Consider the following 15,002-nt stretch of genomic DNA (forward strand, 5'->3'; position numbering starts at 1 on the left):
GATTTAAAATGATATCTTTAATCTTTAAAAAATATTTGTAGGCAAATTTAAAGTTCATATTCATGATACAAATGCAAAAAAACAAAAACAAAAAAACTTGCAATACATAATGAAAGGTCAAAAACCTTACATTAGTTAAGTGGCAATCCACTTATACAAAACAGTCCATATTTCCAGTCAATGTTCATTCACAGACCTAGAAACACACCTTTCATTGCAGTAAGGCATAATTACAGTGTCAGGTCACTTATCCAAAATAATCCTTTTAAGAGATCATTGTGAATTTAAGGATTAGCAACAGATTTTAAGAGAGCATTAAAGAAGCTGCTGATGAAGTCTAACTGATCTGAACAGAACAAAAAACCACGTGAACAGCAATTGCCATATTTTCCAGAGGACAAAGCTTGCTCTTTGCCATTTACATAGGGAATTTTAGAACAACCTTACTGTGCATTTCTCAGTCAGAACTTCACACTAAAGCAGGCTGAAAACACAAAGTCCTTTCAATATCAAGCCTATCCTTTCAGCTTTCCTTTGGCAAACTCAAGTTCTGCACAACACGTTGCTGGTGTGAAACACTAAGTTGAAAATACCACCGCAGCTCTTCAGAAAACACTGATTTTAAGACAGAACAAAGAATTACTACTTGATCAAAAATATGACAAAACTAAGTTTCAAATGGCTAAATCACGAATATATTTGATTTTTATTAACTACAAAAATCATTTTGGGTAATAAAGCCCATCCTCAGGCTTGGAATCAGCTGTTCAACAGTAACTTACCTCCAGGCTTTTTTGTATGTTTAACTTAATGCAATCTGCTTTCACTGCCACATTATAAAAAAACAAACAAACAAACCAAGGTTTCTTTCAAATATGCATTTTTGGAAACTAACCAGCTCAAAAAGTTCATGTCAGTCATTGCACTTGTGTCTCCAGACGCCTTACTTCTTTAACTACAAGATCAATGTTTATAACTGGGTTGAAGTACAAGGCCCAGTAAAACAAACAATTGCAGACAAACTGAGGAATAAAAGGCCAAAAAACTGCAACAAAAAGACCCTGGGTTGAGACTTTCCAAAAATGTTTCCACATTCTGTGAGGAATAGTCCTGTGGAAAAGGAAAGGGAGAGGCTTAGAGGCTTTATTTTTAACCATTCTAAGACAAGCTAGTATGTGTTTTAGCCTCAAATTATTTCACACTTACTCAAGTTACTTTTAAAAAACAGAATTCTTCACTCCACAAAAACTTACTTAAGATACACTAATATTATTTTTTAGTGAGAAAGTATTATGTCAATTTAATCAGACCACAAGGCACAGCAGATGAAAGTGGTAATATTCCAGATTTGCCATAAATGATTTTCACACAGCCACTTCTTTTTTGAAGATGCTCTGCCCCCTGGCTGCTCGCAAGAGCAGCAGCTCCATACATGCCAAAGCAAGAATTTCTCCCACGAAACTTTTAAAAAATTATAACCAAGAGATCAAAGCAATTATGAAGTTATATTAATACACTAAAGCAGTAATATCTGTCCAATTAAATATCGTTTAATAATTATGCTGTGAACATACCATGACAGAACCCTTAAATGTTTAGTTCTCAGCTGACAGATAACACCAGTTATGCTAAAAGGCAGTTCTCAAGAGCAAGACACGTTCTGAACAATTCTGAACAATTAAATAACATCATTGCATTTACTACATCTGATCAGTAAAACCAGCTGTAAGAAATCTTCTCAAGTATTCACAGCAACAAAATATTCAAAAGTGAGTATTATATGTGCAGATTCAGACTTGCATCTTATTATCCTGGGTCCTGGTTAGCGCTATCATTTTCAGTAAGCATCTATAAAATCAGAACAGACTGATTTTCCAGTTCATAATGTACTTCCTACATCCCTCAACAAGCTCAGTAAGACTTACTTCAATTCTCTTCTTGACCAGAGCTTCCAGAAGGAGAATAATTCCAGAACAGAGAGTAGCATGGCATTTACAATGATAAATCTTGATGTCCAGTAGTGCACATCCAGCCAGTCCCAAGCAAATTCAGCTACCAACTGGTATGGCAAAAATATATACTTTACAATGAATTCTCTCCACTGTTTCCAAGTGGGATCTTTAAGGTCCTATAAATTAGGATAAAAAGACTGTTAAATAATTTCCTACTAAATAGACAATACTGGCTTATTTCCACTGTTCCTTTTATTGTTTTTTTATTTTTTAGTACATTCAATGCAATAATTAATCTTTTTTATGCTTTCAGTAGATAATATTGTAAACCAATAATTTCAATTAATTAGCCAAAACATCACAGCCAGACAGACTTCATCATGCCATTTCTTCAATGAAGATATTTTCAGTGAAAGGTCTTTCTACACTCACGTGAACTTTATTTTTTTTTTAAGATAAAAAATAATGATAATAAAAAAATTAAGTTTCACAGACTTAAAACCTTAAACACCTTAAATAAAACCTTAAATCTTAGTACAGGTTATGGTCACAACACTGCTAGTCCTGCATAATTAAGTAAAAGCAACAAGTTACTATTAAGATTTCTTTTTAAGAAGTTGCACTGCAAGGAGATGACATCATGAATAATTATATCATACTTTTTTTAAGCAACTAAATCAACAAGCTTCAACCATGTAGCATTTGAGCACTTACTAATAGTTTTGTGACCATGTCTTCATACTGGTCTTCTTGAATAGGACAAATGGTGTGGATAAAAGGTAGGAAAGCTTCAGTATAATCAAACAGATATAAGTATAACATACTGAGTCTTGGAGAATTCTTGAGTGCATACAAAAGAAAGAGTGATTTTCCTGGATTTACTGCCTGAAAAGTATCAAATTGCAAACAATGAAAAGATAAAATGAAAGGTGCATGACAGTTCTTAGACTTTTCCAACAGTCATTTTTCAAAGGATCATTTTTTCAAATACAATAGTTTATTAAGCTGGGCAATTTTTACAAAGATCATTCTACTTCCCTTAACAATCCTTTTGACTTTAAGAGAGTTTAAATCACTTAATATAGATGGTAGACTAAGAGAATTTACCTTGTATTCCCAAAGGTTTTGTGGTGGTTTAACACCTAAAGTTTTGACACATTCCAATTCTGTTGTAATTGCTTTTCTATGGTTATTGTTCTCTATACTGTAAGGCTCTTTTGTGAAATCCTCCTCTGTCAGCGTTAGAAGGAGCCTGAAAAGGTAGAAGAATTTTGAAGGCAAACAATGACTCTACACCAAGAAGACATGACTAACAAATCAGTAACTACATACTGAAACAATAAGCTACTGATAGAAGGTATCACCTTTTGGGTCACTTTCCATGTTCTGAATCAACTGCATCTCAGAGGCTGGGTTTTAAATATCCTTCTTTTCAAGTTCTCTCTTGCCTGCTCTCGGCATGCAAATGTATGAGCTTGTTGGCTATTAATGAACACAGTTCTTCAGTACATCACAGATCTAGTCTGGTCTCCTGATATCAAACCTAGAGCTCTTGAGTCGAGTGCAACAATGCATATAGCATATGCATATTTTCACAGGAAAGAAAAGTGGAGGGGGTGGATAATGCATTAATAGAATTTTATTTTCAGGACCATTTCAGTCTGCACTGTCAGTATCTAAATAAGCTCTCAGAAAAACTTCAGTTAGGTTGCTAAGTATCTACTACTGTTTTCAACCACAAATATTAAGACTTCCCCTGTATTTTATCTTGATACATCAACAGAATATTTCCCCACACTATGGAACAAACTCTGATCATTTCAAAATGCACCATGCCTAATGAAAGCTACTCAGCAGTCCACTCAGATGATAGCTCCTGATAATTAGACCACTCACCTTCCATTCACCTTCTCCAGCAAAAATCTTTCTTTATAAAGAGAAGCCCAAGGGCCCAGCTGCTCTAGCCAAAGCGCCACTTCTTCAGCAGTCCACTTAGCAACAGGCTTGTGGACAAGAAGATCATCTTCAAATTCTCTGCTACTCCAGTGATACCCAAGTAGTACTACCTATATGTAAATTAAAAATAAAATAAAGGAGATTCTTTACCTGCAGTGCAAATATATTAAATCATACAAATAAACATGCATTAAGGGGCTTGACATGCAAAATCTTCCATTCTAAGGACCCTACAATATTTAGGTTATAAGAAAATTTAAGCCTTAGCCAATTTGTCTAATTTCCATTTGCTGTATATTGAAACTGTACCTCCTGACAGACACCTCTGAACACTGCCACATTCGCTCAGCTCAGCTGAAGCTTCTTCTACACCGACAATCTTTTTGACATTCATAGACCTCAAGTATATTTCATTGGATACTTAATCAAGTATATGGAAGATCATCCAGATGAAACTTACTGCTACACAAGTTAAAGCTGTCAGAACGCCTGAGAAAAACCCTCTTCCTCGGGGATTAATTCTTCTTGTGTTTGGAGCCGTAGAAATCTGGTCACTCCCATATTTTTGGAAGGTTGCTAAGCTGCGCACTACATCAGTGTTTTGCTGAATATCTTCTTTTCTTTGTTCAATGGCATCAGAAAACAGCCTTTCAATAACATCCCTAATGGGAGAAACACTTGTCACTGACCTATATCATCACTGAGGCTTAGCATTCAGAAAAGGGGTTTATTTTAAGATTTATGTTTTCCAGCTAATACCAAGGACTATCATCTCTGAAAGCAAGAAAACATTACTTATTAGCACTTGGTAAAGATAATCAACTACTTCAAAATAGCATTTTAAATATAGGGGAAGTAAAAAAATCTCTCATTTAAAAACAAGTAAATTATTAATGCAAAATTAGAATAGTGTGCTATGAGCACGTCCTGATTATTCAAAAATGCTAAGCAAGAGACAACATAAAAGCATCAATCCTATATCCTACTTATTAAAAATCTATTAGTGAAGGCCACCTCCTTGTGCCACAGGAACTGGATTGCAGGTAACTGCAGACAACAGTTTGACATTTCTCGCTTTCTTCTGCCATAAGGTCACATTTTTCCTATAAATGATTCCTATCATAGAAAGTCCCATCACTATCAAGGATAATTCTAACTTAATACAAATCCCCTAAAAAATCAGAAGGGAAAAAGCAAACAAGCAACCACCATCTTACTTGTGCTTTCCATTTTTTTTTTTTTTCAGAAAAAAAGGATGGGTAGCACAAAAGACTTCAGATAAAATAAAGACTTCAAAAAAATACTAAAATACCTAAGCAGACAGTTAGTTTTGCTTCGTTTAGGAATCCAGACAAACAGCAGAAAAGTATATTAAAATCACCTGAGGAGAATGTTGACTTTGGGGAATCCTTCCCATTTTTCTCTGCATTCTGGACATTCATTCTTCTTGGAGGACGCCCACCACAAAGCCAAGCAATGTCTACAGAAGCTGTGCCCACAGTTCAGGGTGGTGGGATTGACCAGAACGTCGTAACAGCAGTGGCAAAGGAACTCGCTCACCGACATCCGCCGGCCAGCCTCAGGGTCAGCGCGCGCTGTAACTCCTGCCCTGCTGGGTTCCCTGCACAAGGTCTCATCTTCTTCCATCTTCTGTTATACCTTAAGCAAGCTGGTCTTCAAATCGGCACAGCATTGCTTCTGCAAATCAACAGGAGAGGCGTCGGCATGAAAACAAAGTTACTACAGATGTTTAGGATTGCAAGAAGTGTATTTTTTCTATTGTAACGTATTTTCTTGCTCTCGTAGTTTTAGAACTTGTTAATTTAAATTTCCCCTAAGTGAAACATCATCTTCCACTTTTTCAACAGTACATTCACCTCAAACCACGATCAGAATCAGGCTCTGGGCGTAAAGCAGCGGGCTCAGCCTCTTTGCCTTTTCTTTTCTGGCGTTACCGAAACCAAAAATGCAGCGAAAGCGAAACCAAAGGCGCCGCCAGCTCTCCGATTCAGACGCCCTTCTTTTGACTACCCAAAAGCGACATGAATAGAAAACAGCAGAAGAACAAAAGACAAAAGCCAGGCCGATGTCCGCACACCGTACGGCCGGCGGCGGCTCGCGGTGCGCTCAGGTTCGGGCACGGGGCGAGCGGAGCCGAACCCGCCCGGAGCAGCGCCCGCAACTCGCTGCCATCTCGGGAAACGCGCAGGTGAGAAAAGAGCGACTTCGGCCGAAAATACCGTCCCGTCCTCTTAGCGCTCTCGCTCCGCTCTCAGGCGATCGCAGTAACGCGGTAAGGCAGGGACCGGCGCACTTACGGCCGCGGCCGCGCAGCACAGGCCGCAGCACGGCGCGCTTAGCGCAACGCCGGCGGGCACGAGAGCGGGCAGCCGGGCGGGGGAGGGGAGGGAGAAGAGCGGGGGATGGAGAGGAGAGGACAGGAGAGGAGGAGAGAGGGAGAGCGGCGCCCCGAGGCGCAGTGCCGCCCGCCGGGCCGCTCCGCAGCGCAGCGCGGGCCGCCGGTCTTCCGAGCGCAGCGAGCGAACCATCGCTTACAAGAGGAGAAACAAAGGCCGCCTTTCCGCGCCCGGAACGTCCTTCCGCTTCCCGAGCAGACAGGCGCCAACGCTCCCGCGGACGCGCGGCCCCGCCGCCCGGGCTGCTCCTCCCCGCTCCGCCGGGACGCGCGCCGGGAGGAGCCCCGGCCCCGCACCGCTCCGCACCTCCCGGCGCCGCTGGGTTCGTCCCGCACGCGGGGCTCGGATCCGGGCTGGGCTCCCAGCGGCCGCCCCGGCTGAGCTGGCGGCTGCCCTGCGCACGCACGGCCGCCCCTTTTCGATCTTTAACCTTGTTTTTCAACGTTTTAAAAGCCGCCCCGCCGGTGCCGCTCCGCATTCTGCGTTTTCCTTAACGCGCTCGCTTCCATCTGAGAGCACCGAGCCGCGTTTCTGACCGCACGCCCACAGCCAGCGGTTACTTAGTGTCCAGCTGAGGGCTGCAGCCCTCATGGCAGAGCTTCGCCAGGCTGTTAGAGGCTGGCTTAACGGCAGCTACCCAGGATACTGGCTCACACAGACTGCTTTCGCTACATTTGAGGTTGTTTATATGTACACATGCACACTCACACGTATTTATGTGTCTGTTCCCTTACTGTTTTCCTTTTCGACTACAGTCCAAAGCAAAGAATTTTTTTTTTTTTTTTTTTAAAGTGCTGACAAGGTGGATTTCTTACTGTGCAATACAAAGTGACATTTTCTTAAAGGCTTGGTTTTAGGGTGCAGCTCACATGGCGTGAGGACCAAAACCTGTCCCGGCCCCTGCCACACGCAGAACACAAGGCTTTGTCCCAGCTAAGTTCCAGCCTTTATTTCACACAAAGGTGGAGTGCCCAGCTCGTACTTCACCGTACCCTACTCGCAGTTCTCGTTCAGTATATGAAGTTAAGGCCCACTGAGCAGACCCTTACATTACCCTAGCACGAGAACATGCTCCTCTTCTAGACCAGAGGAAGTTCACCTACATCAGTCTTGGCACACACAAAGGATTGGACTAAGAGTTTTAGTTCTTGCTCTAGAGCCCAGTTTTTGGCATTTTGTTATTTTTTGTTTGCACTTAGCTTCACTTTGACACTCAGTAAAGTAACAGAAAATACATTGGTCTGATACAAGTGTGCTGCAGACTGATACAGATGATGTGGAAACTCAGACTTTGGGGTTAGTTTACAAAATGTTCATAATATAAAGACAATGTAACCCTGTAATTAGTGGTTTGCCCTGCTCTCTCCCAAGGCTACTCTAATTTGGAAAGCAGCCAATCTCATCTCATGTCAAAGAAATAGGATGTTTAAAGATTCCAGATTACAAGCTACATATTTGTAAGTGTAGTTGCTCCAGTGTGCACATACAAAAGAAATGGGTATTTGGCTCACTAGGTAAATGTCACCTTCTGAATCAGAATTCTTAATAATTCTTAATTTATTCTTAATATCCAATAGCATTGTCTTTTTATTGCAATAAACTATAGGAAGATGGTTAAGAGGAGAATATTCCAGACGCGGATCATGACCAATAATCAATAATTTGATTTTTCTCCAAACCAGATCCTCTCAGCAAACAAAACCAAGCACATGTAACTCGGCAGTGGCAACCTGTGCACTGGGAGAAGTTGCTCTTAACAAAGAATGGCTCTTCTCCCCATGGAGACAGCCGTGCCCTCGCAGCACACAGACCTGCTGTCCCGCAGCCTTGGCTTCCTGCTGCTCTGTGCCTTTGACCCAATTCTGCAGCTAGCTCCTGGAAGCACCACTTCTCCTCAGGCCAGGTACCACGAGCTCATGCTGTTTTCTCACCTGACATGGCCTCTGCAGCCACCAACCCCTGGACACACACACGCTCACGGGCGCTCGGCTTCGGCTTCCAGAGCAGCAATGGATGGGAGCCAAGCACTGCCACGAGCTGATCACTCAGACCTCAAAGTTTCAGTTTGCCCATTCACCACTGGTTCAGTACCACTACCTGTAAATCTTTTGTTTCAACTCTTCAATGAGAGGCTGCAGAAACGGTTCTCAAAAATTACGTGAGCAAGATTAACATTTCACATTCAGGCAAGTTACTGCAAAAGAGAAGCACTCTACTATTTCAACTAACCTCCTACGGAGCACCACGCAATCCTGCAGGCGATCTGCTGCAGACACGCAGCACGAGCTGCTTGCAGCGAGGCCAAACCTCACCCCGATCCAGCGCCCAGTCCCGCAGCTCCGGCTCGGAGCAGGCGCCCCCTCCATGTGCTCTCATTCAGCCGGAACGCCGGACAAGGACCATCGCGCCAGCCCTTCCACCGCGGGATCCTCCGCGCTCGTCTCCCGGACGGCCGCTCCCTCCCGCAGCGCGGGCACCGACACCCGGCCGGGCTCTAAGCTCCATTCGCCGTTATCCGGCAGCGCCCCTCTGCCGGCACGGGCCGAGGAGCGCTCCCTGTCCCGCGGCGCTCTCCTGCGGCCCGCTCACCCGCCGCCTCCTCGCACCCCGCCAGCCGATGTCCGCCGCTTCTTTCCCGGAGGCGCCGGCGCCACCGCTCCCTTCGCGCAGGCCGCCCAGTGCCGCTCCCTCCGCTCCGCGCGCCGCACAGGGCCACCGAACCTCCGCCGCCGTTACGCAGCGGTTTCCGGCCCTAACCGCCCGCCGCCGCGCGGCCGTCACCGCTCGCACGGAAGCGGCCGGGCCGGGCCGCGCTCTCCCGCCCGCGGCCCGGGAACGGCTCCGCCCGCGGCAAGATGGCGGTCGCCCCACCCGCCCCTCAGGGCCTCACGTGGGCGCGCAGGAGGGGCGGGGCGGGGCCGGTTCCGGAAGCGCTCGGCGGCGGCGGTTGCGCGCCGGGCTCTGGGCGGGCTGGTGCGGGCGAGGGATGGAGGTGATCAGAAGCAGTGAGTGACCGGCTGCGGGCTCCGAGCCGTGCGTGCTGTTCCCCGGTGACCCCGCTCCCTCGCCCCGGGCTGACGGCGGGCTCCGGCCTTCGCCTCTCCGCAGGGATGCCGGGCGGCCGCGCTGCTCCCGTGCCCTGCGGGCCGGCCCGAGCGGCGGGCGGGAAGGCGGGCTGAGCGCGGGCTGAGCGCGGGCTGAGCGCGGGCTGAGCGCGGGCTGAGCGCGGGCTGAGCGCGGGCTGAGCGCGGGCTGAGCGCGGGCTGAGCGCGGGCTGAGCGCGGGCTGAGCGCGGGCTGAGCGCGGCGGGCGGCCCCGGCCGGTCGCCTCAGGTGTGCTTTTACCTCTCGCCGTAGATTTTAAGGATAACCTAAGCAAAGTGTACGAGGCTGTCGAAGAAGCGGACTTCCTGGCCATTGATGGGGAGTTCTCAGGTACGGCCGCGCGCTCCGTGAGCTGAGGGCCGTGTCGTGTGGTAACGGAACGCGGCCGGGCGTTGGCTTCGAAGAGCGGCAGAGGCTGCTGGAAAACCAAAACACCGCGCCTTGCGTGCCGCGGCGGGGTTCGGTCGAGGACGCGTGTCTGCGTGCCCTGGAGCCGGAGAACGGCCTGGTTGTGGCCGCGGTTCTGCTCCCGCCCGCGGTGATTTCTGAGCGGGTCGCTCGGCTGAGTCTCGGCTGCGGCTGTCGGAGACAAACGCTGCCTGCGTTGCGCACACAGCGGGTTGGGGTGCATAAGGCAGGTCCTGCTTGTGTTTGCACAGGGAGAGGCAGCGAAAAGAATTGTGATATTTGTGAGGCCCGGGGGTCTGTGCGTCAGACAGCCCGCAGTGAATGCTTTGGCTGTGGGATGTCGGCTTCAGTCAGCACAAAGCGAGTGTGACCGGGGCTGCTTTTGTTGGATGCGCTGCTTCGGGGAGCACGGCTGCTGTCTGGTGTTGCATCGGATGCTTAAGTCATTCTCCAAATCTCTATGCCGTACTCAGTTTTTCGTTTGACTTTGAACCACTGCTGTGCTGTAATGTCAGCACTGTGTTTGTGTCACACAGGGTGAGAACCGTGCTTTTAAAGCAAGGCTTTAGTGTTAGAACAGCACATTCTAGTTGGACATATTTTATGTTCAAGGCTCATGCTTTTACACAATAGAAAGCCTCTCTCAACTGACTTCTTACCAGTTGTTGCATTTCTTGCTGTGGCTAATTTTCAAAATCTTACCCTAAGCCCTGCTTTTTCAGGGATCAGCGACGGGCCTTCTGTTAGTGCATTAACCAATGGCTTTGACACACCAGAAGAACGGTATCAGAAACTTAAAAAGGTAAAGTGTTCACCATGACAAAAATGGAAGTATTGAAAAAAGTTAGAACTCCAGTTCAGCAAGGAGGCGGTGCAGCACAATATGATAATTGGAGGTCTGTAAAATTGAGTTACCTGTGTGAGCTGACAAAGAGTTGCTTGTTTTATTCTCTGCTAGCACAAGTATTAGGGAAAGACATATAAACCCTGGTGAAGTTGTGGGATGAGCAAACCAAGGAGTGTGATTTTTCATGTAAGTTGTAGTAGATCTGTAGAACTTGTCGGAGAATGTTGAGGGTGTTAAAAATTTTTCGTTCAAACTGGGACTTGGTGAGAGAAAGTCAGTGACAGAGAAGCTACATCAGAATAGGGTCCTTCCTGAACAGCCTCTCCTCCACCAGAATGTACTGTCTCTAATAAAACTTAAGTGCCAGCAGTCACCATCTCTCTCTCTCTCTCTCTCTCACACACACACACACACACACACACACACACAAGAAACCAACCAAACAAAAGTCCAATGACCATGGGAGACAGCGTGTATGAGGTTAAAGCTGTGATGGTTTGGGTTGTCATGCTCCCATCCACAGGGCTCAGAAAAGTGCTAAGCATGGCAGCAGTACTGTTTTCTGTTGGCATCCATGGAGTTTACACTATTTACTTTTGTTCTGTTAAGAGACATCCAAGGACTAAACACTGTTCACTGTTATTCTGTGAAGAGGCATTATGATATGAGGGACATAGTGGTTAGTGTTCTATTGTTCCTCTCCACTAGAAGTGGCCATTGAGAAACGGTGTTTTCCTTGTGTTTGAAAGAGCTGTTCAGCCCTCAGGAAGAGCGAATCAGTGCAACTAGAAGGCTTCTTTATTTTCTTATATGCTTGCAGCAGTGTTAAAAACCTTTCCAGTATTAATTCAGTGATTGTGAAACAGTCGAGGGCATCAGGATAAAGTGCCTAGCAGCTATGCTAGTTCTTGTATTGCTGTTAGCCATGTGAATTAGAAGACTATTTAGTGTCAGTGTATGTATTTGGAAGCTGTATGTCCCTCACAAAGTGTTCCCACATTACATGGAATGTAAGTGAACGCTGAGAAGAACTGCTAGCTGCTTTAGATGCAGTGTATCCTCCTGATGTGAGCAACAGCTGGGGAGATATGGGAGTTCCTTTAGTTCTTGTGTATTTAGGGAATGAAAATGTGTATTACAAATCATTGTTGAATAAAAGTAAGATGATAAGTGGGAATGAAAGCTAGATAAAAAGATCTAGTCCATTTACTAAAAATTGCTAACAGAATATGTATTGATTATGAAGATACAGACTTGGTTAACTCTAAAATGAAGCTGTTTTTAAATGTATACCACTTTTATTCTCATGCAAAGTTTTCCTTACCTTTTCAGCATTCCATGGATTTTTTGCTCTTTCAGTTTGGCCTTTGCACTTTTAAATATGACCACACAGAAGAGAAGTATGTAATTCTCTTATTCCTTATGTTGTTCACTGAGGAATTTATGAATTAATGTCGATAAACTGTATTGATGAACAACTCATCTTTTTCACAGGTATATTATGAAGTCATTTAATTTCTATATTTTTCCAAAACCCTTTAACAGAAGTTCACCGGATGTCAAGTTTGTCTGTCAGGTCAGTAGAAAAACAGATTTGATTTTTTTGCTTGGCTGAGGTATGCCTGCAGAAAATTCCTGAGCAGCGTTTTCAGGAATTGAGAGAGAGAAGTGGTTGGTTCTTAACAGCTTAGAAAACCGATAAGCATAAGTTTCTGGGTTTTGTTTTGTTTTCACAGATAAGAAGTAAAAAACATCAGTTAAGTATAATCCCCAAAAGTGAGCTTTAGGAGAATATTTGTGACTTAGTTTTAAAATCTTGGAGCTTATGTTTCAAATCTGGCAAGATCATTCTAATTTTTTCCTTGTCTGCCTGCTTGTTTCCGTGCTTTTCCCATTTGGTCCTCTATTCCCAATTGCTGTTTCAGTTTCACTGCTTCCCGGGCTATTGCCAGCATTTTTCTGCTCTCAGGTTTGTTCTCCTGTACCATGTTTTTCTCTTTCCCTTCCTCGCTCCATGTCACTTGTTCTTTCATCTTTACTGTATCATTTCTTATTGTGTATGTGGAAAAAAGTCATAAATGTAAGCAGAAATTTTGAGATTAGCAGTTTGAGATTAATATTTGAGGAAAACCTAGAATACAGTCTGCTTAAATGTTGCTTTTAACTGAATTGCTGAAACTTTCTACCCCAACTTGATACAGCAGCAGAGATTTCTCTCTGTACATTTGTTTTTCCTTGTGATAAAGCAATATATGTATTTAGTGAGGAAAATTATAATAAAAGATAATACAAAGAAGTAGAGTCTCAGATTATTTTAATTCAAGGATATGAAGTTGTCTTCTAGTCAAACTTTTCTGTTCAAGCAAAGCAAGCAAATGTCAAAACATAGTTAAACAAAACCTCCCTGTTCCTTCAGGGAGCTGAGTGAGGATGTTCTTGTGCAGCCAGACTTGCTGCTTGTCCTGAATGTGCGTTTTTGTTTTCTTTTTCCTGGGATTTGAGACTCACTCTCAGAAATTTAGTTATTTCTGTTGTTGTTCTTGTTTTTATTGCATCTGTACCATGTTTTCCATCTAGCTGTGCTTTGCATTCAGACAGATCAAAAAGCACTGGGGAATTAACCTGTCTCCTAGATAGGGATGTTTATTCTGATTTTTAAGCTCTAATAAATGAGCATAAGTGCTCCTTAAGCAGATATATAAACTTAAGCTGTGGATAACTATTCTAGGCTTAAGAGCACTGAACTGTGCTAAAGGAAGTTTTGGGCTGCCTGTGTTAAGACTATACTGTATAGTGTCTGGGGCAGTAAAGAGCCTGGCCATCTGTGCTAAGACTGGAGTATTCTCTTTGTTGGGCTTTATTGTCTTGATTCAGGAAACAAAGCCAATGAAATATTTTCACAACAGTTCAAGTTGAAGCTAACGTATTTTAACTGGCTTTTTTGTTATTGATGCACCAAATAACTTAAGACTGAGCATGTGTCACATTAACTTGGAGAGACATCTAGGCCTAGGGATGTCTTGTGAAAGTTGAAAGTAAGTGACAAAAGTAACATGGTTTAAAGTGGTTCTGACTTCTTTAGGCTCACAAACTTGCTTTTGACTCTGAATTTACATAATTTCTGAAAAGCTTAAATTTTTAACAATAATTGGTCTTTGTGAGACACTGATACTCTTGCCAATTGTGAATTTATTTTCTTTTGTTGCAGAGTTCAAGCATAGATTTTTTAGCAAACCAAGGATTTGATTTTAATAAAGTTTTTCGCAATGGTGAGTGGTTGTTTTTCTTTCACTGTTCGCAAAATTTATGACATCTTCATTTTCTGCAGAAAGAAAAAGGCAACAAAGACGATATTCTCTTAAGAATGGAATTCTCTAAGGATAATTCTGAATTACTAAACTCTAAGGATAATCCTAAATGATTTGTATCTGGTTCTAGAGTTATGCTTATAATTGCTCTTCAAAGGTTTGTTCTATGGAATTAAAATTAATGGAATTCATGCTTAGATAAGTACTTGGTAGGTTTTTTGTTGTTTTTTTTTACTGATTAAACATAGATAAGAGTAACAAATTACATGGCAGGATAATGGAACAGTTGTCAGGCCTTTTTAGTAATGTTTTAGCAAAGGTATCTGTGCTTTGGAATAGATGCTGCTGCAGTCTGTTATCAAAGCAGTGCAGGTGTCAAGGAAGAGAAGTGCTCAATATTCTGGTGACTGCCATCTGTATTTCTGCCAGTCTCAGGTTTGTGCTTTATGCAGATGAGGCATACAGCTCTTAAGAATCTAGTGGTACCAGCTCATCTGTTGTGTGGTATAAGAAAAAAAATGCTTTTATACCTGCAAATTAAGAATGAGCTCTAGAACAGGAGATCTGAAAGGGCGGGATGTATCTTCAGCCTTCAGGGGTGTAATGTGGGCAAATACTTGGTTGGTAATTAGTCTTTGCTAAATCATACGTCCCTAACATGCCTCTAATTATGATGAGTTTTTGAATGCCTTTTTCAGGAATTCCGTATTTAAATCAAGAAGAGGAAAGACAGTTAAGAGAACAGTATGATGAAAAGCGTTCTCAGGCCAATGGTGCAGGATCTCTCTCCTATATTTCTCCTAATGCCACAAAATGTCCTGTTGCAATTCCTGAAGATCAGAAAAAATTCATTGATAGAATAGTGTAAGTAAAAATTGCTAATAATAAACTGGAGTTCTATTACACAAATGGTAACATCACAATAAATTATATCTTAAAAAAAAAAAAATATATTCCCCTCCTACTATTTATGATGAAATATTCTGTGAAAGAAAGAAGTTTGAAAAAAT

General features: G+C 43.5%; 2 protein-coding genes across 12 annotated transcripts in view; one reads left to right on the top strand and one right to left on the bottom strand.

The window, feature by feature from the left end:
- Nucleotides 1-2: 2 nt before the first annotated feature.
- BFAR (bifunctional apoptosis regulator) lies at nt 3-9,150 on the bottom strand. Of its 7 annotated transcripts, none has more exons than XM_090151296.1 (8): nt 8,915-9,150; nt 5,290-5,606; nt 4,369-4,570; nt 3,849-4,018; nt 3,060-3,204; nt 2,667-2,837; nt 1,926-2,128; nt 3-1,110 (listed from the first exon to the last, which is right to left on the bottom strand). In XM_090151296.1, the coding sequence occupies exons 2-8, from the start codon at nt 5,553-5,555 to the stop codon at nt 918-920; spliced, it is 1,350 nt and encodes a 449-aa protein (XP_090007422.1). In that variant the 5' UTR covers nt 5,556-5,606; nt 8,915-9,150; the 3' UTR covers nt 3-917. The 7 variants fall into 7 exon arrangements, with proteins under 7 accessions (XP_090007422.1, XP_090007423.1, XP_031462664.1 ...); XM_090151297.1 differs by having other exon boundaries at nt 1,926-2,059; nt 8,555-9,149; XM_031606804.2 differs by having other exon boundaries at nt 8,555-9,149.
- Nucleotides 5,984-15,002, top strand: part of PARN (poly(A)-specific ribonuclease) — a 38,045-nt gene continuing 29,026 nt past the window's right edge. Inside the window, exons 1-7 of one of the 5 annotated variants that reach the window (XM_090151293.1) lie at nt 5,986-6,117; nt 9,682-9,759; nt 10,560-10,639; nt 12,017-12,084; nt 12,179-12,260; nt 13,893-13,953; nt 14,691-14,856. In XM_090151293.1, the coding sequence (XP_090007419.1) occupies nt 12,023-12,084; nt 12,179-12,260; nt 13,893-13,953; nt 14,691-14,856 (371 nt within the window). In that variant the 5' untranslated portion in view covers nt 5,986-6,117; nt 9,682-9,759; nt 10,560-10,639; nt 12,017-12,022. Of the gene's footprint in view, nt 6,118-9,210; nt 9,359-9,681; nt 9,760-10,559; nt 10,640-12,016; nt 12,085-12,178; nt 12,261-13,892; nt 13,954-14,690; nt 14,857-15,002 lie in introns of those variants that run through there. The other 4 variants (XM_031606799.2, XM_031606802.2, XM_090151292.1 and 1 more) reach the window with 4 other exon arrangements.

This window comes from Phasianus colchicus, chromosome 16, assembly GCF_987193195.1.
Source record: "Phasianus colchicus chromosome 16, bPhaCol1.hap1.1, whole genome shotgun sequence".
NCBI classification, from domain to species: domain Eukaryota; kingdom Metazoa; phylum Chordata; class Aves; order Galliformes; family Phasianidae; genus Phasianus; species Phasianus colchicus.